Source organism: Aptenodytes forsteri, unplaced genomic scaffold (genome assembly GCF_000699145.1).
Source record: "Aptenodytes forsteri isolate BGI_AS27 unplaced genomic scaffold, ASM69914v1 Scaffold33, whole genome shotgun sequence".
Lineage (NCBI taxonomy): Eukaryota > Metazoa > Chordata > Aves > Sphenisciformes > Spheniscidae > Aptenodytes > Aptenodytes forsteri.
Genome location: NW_008795037.1, coordinates 6,720,805 through 6,723,804, shown reverse-complemented (window position 1 = coordinate 6,723,804; position 3,000 = coordinate 6,720,805). Strand labels below are relative to the sequence as shown.

The following is a 3,000-nucleotide window of genomic DNA, read 5'->3' as shown; positions in this document are numbered from 1 at the left end:
TCTTAATCTCTTAATCTCTTAATCTCTTAATCTCTTAATCGCTGCGTTGTGCTTAGTTGCTGACTGAAATTAAACCAAGCAGTTTATGATGAAAAAAAGAAACTTTAGCTGTTTATAAACGCATAAGAGTGGAGTATAGAAAGCTTAGACCCAATTTTTGGAAACCTGTATTCCAATATGATCTGCTTTTGTTTATGTCAGATGTATGTGAAATACTGGACTACTATCGGACTGCAAATTCTAGTATTTGCTTTTTTTATGCAAGCCACAATACCAAAAGTTTTTGCTTTGTTTATAAATTACAAACAGCGGGTACAAAAAACCCCACTGATCCTTACTAACAATCCATATTCTTAAGGGCTATTAATGGCTTTTGTTGAGGACTCGTGAGCATATGCGCTAGAAAGAACATGTCATTTGAGCACCTAATGTATTTTGCTAGCATTAGGAAAAAAGTTCAGGTTTTAGTTAGTGAAACTCATTCCAAACTCTGACAAAATCACAAAATCTGAAATCCAGTATCCTAGGAGATTTTCTGACCTGTCGAGGTTTGGGTCTACAGATTTGGATCTCTGCACAAAGTTTTGGTTCTTGATTAATCACAAAGTAGAAGAGCTCGCTTTCCAGTTCATGAAGAGCACAGCCAGATTTTCCCAAGAATTAAGCATGAACAGCCACTAGTGCTAGAAAAGCAAATCACTGCACGCAGACTTTTATTTCTGCTTTTCATGATTTACAGAAGTATAACCCCAGGCTTCGCGTTCTCACTACCATTAGTTAATTTAAGTAAACTGTGTAAATAAAGTGTAAAACCTCTGTGCTCCCCAGTGTCCCAGGCGTATTTTTTTTGTGGTTTACTCTTCTTTGTATCTCTCCTTAACAGTTCTTTTGCATCCAAGAGAGAGGGATAGCCATACAGTTCATTGCAATTCTTTCAGTTTTATTCTACTGGCATTTAGACTTTTGATTCCCACATAAACACACAACATGCATAAGCTGGTTTCTAACAGTAATGCCCACTGTACTATATTCATGTTATGAAGCTTAGAATTTGTGCATTTTATTAAAGAGATTTCTGCAAAAAAGAAACTAAAATTACATGAAACTACTTCAAATTTTGACACTTGAAATTATACTCAAGTTCTGCCTCCAAAAGTCCCCCATTATTTCACGCACATCCATCACTTTAACACAGTATCTAGACCACAAAACCTATATATAGGTTATAGTAGGTAATCTAGAACTGAATATTGCCTCTTTGAACTCTAACAGAAATGACTGAGAGAAAATAACGTAACTTTATAATGTATCACGTATATAGAGTCAATATTTATGGCTTCAAAAAGGCTCTTACCTTGAGAAACAAGGCTCCCTTGGAAGCCAGGGAGTCCGTTCCTCTTCCATTGGGGTAACAGTGATAGGCAGCATCCATAACAGGATAGCGGCTGGCAAAAAGTAGACCACTGTTCACAAACTTAAAGCTACAGCAGCCATGGCAACTGTAGACCCCAACATCATAGACAATGTATTCAAAATAGTGATGAAGCTGCTCTTTCAATTTCTCCGCAGCTCTTTTGTCAAACACTTCCTGCAAACACAGAAAGTCCAAGTTGGCAGGGAAGAAAGCAGAGATCTCATGATCAAAGGTCTCATCTGTATGTTTCTTTTTCCGCACTGAAGTCTTCTTCATGATTGAAGCTTTGTAGAGGAGCTTGTTGTTGACAGTGCTTTGGTCCACTGTACCATCTCCAACGCGAACTTTAACTAAGGACTCTCGTGAGGCAGAGTAGCTGTCTAAACTCCCAGAATCTCCTTCCTTCTGTTTGTGGTTAGGTGTTTTTGAGATCTCCACGTCACTTTCCAGTGAGGGCTCTGCTGGGCCACTGGCATGAGCCTGGCCATTGACGGTATCCATTTCTGTGTCTGACATGTGGCCATTATCCTCTCCATTTATGCGGACAATGCAAGTGTTTTCTTCTCCCTCATTTGGCTCTCCAGCTCCACCTTTATCTTCTCTACTATCCTCACTGTTGTTTGAGCCAGAATTGTCTCCTTTATACTCCATTGATGTTGTCCTTTTGATGCCAGCATTAACAGTACGATTAGTGTTATCTCCACCCTGGGGGGAGACCAAGCTGCTAAAACTTGCTGCACTGATGGATGTGTTGGTAGGAGAATCTATGTATATTTTGATCTGTGGTCTGCTTGCTCCATTTCGGATCCTCCGGCCAATCTCTTTAGCCCTAGCCTGTGTATTGAAAACATTATTAAATCTTGCCAGAGAATCTGGCAGCAGGCAAACATTGGCACTGCCAAAGCAGAAGCTTTTCCCATTCCCTGCAGCCTTCCATTCAGTGAGCAGGGTGGCTCCATTGGCATGGCTCTTGTCTTCTAGTCTGGAGTAGATATATGGCCTTCTGGCTGACTGGAGTGGGGACCATAACAAGAAACCAATCAGAGCAAAAGGAAGAGAGGCTACCAACAGTGCCAAGTAGATGGGAGTGGTAATAATGATGCAGAGTGCATGAAAATAGCATGGATCATCTGCTCGTTGACGTTTTTCATAGGTGGTTGGAACAAAAGAGGCCACAAGCCTATCTGCTAACCAGTAGCATGGGAAAATCAGGCCCCAGGAAAAAGAATGCAGAACTGATAGAAAGCTGTTGGGAAATGGGGAAGTGTATAAAACCATTGCAACTTAATTATGACAACGCTTCAGGGCCTACTACATGATGTCACTGTGTCAAGCCTCCATAAGAACACTGGGAGAAGGCTGGGGAAAAAAGGTCCAGTCAGGAGTTTGTTTTTTTCCAGTGAGAGTCAATACCAAAACTTTAAGAGCACCATTTCACTGTGTTGCAGTAAAAATGAAACAAGGCCACTGTTTTCGTCTGGCTTTTTGGCATCTATATTTGTCAAAGGATGTCATTGTTCACTGGAGGCTGCCATAACGAAACACTCCGGAGGCAGAAAGGAAATCTGTAAAAACAAAAGACAGAA

The 3,000-nt window shown here is 40.7% G+C and overlaps 1 protein-coding gene across 1 annotated transcript in view; it reads right to left on the bottom strand.

The window, feature by feature from the left end:
- The window catches only part of SMPD3 (sphingomyelin phosphodiesterase 3), a 33,505-nt gene extending 30,813 nt beyond the window's left edge, over nt 1-2,692 (bottom strand). The window contains exon 1 of the mRNA XM_009276740.1: nt 1,355-2,692. Coding sequence (XP_009275015.1) covers nt 1,355-2,692 — 1,338 coding nt within the window. The remainder of the gene's footprint in view (nt 1-1,354) is intronic.
- Between the last annotated feature and the right edge of the window lie 308 nt (nt 2,693-3,000).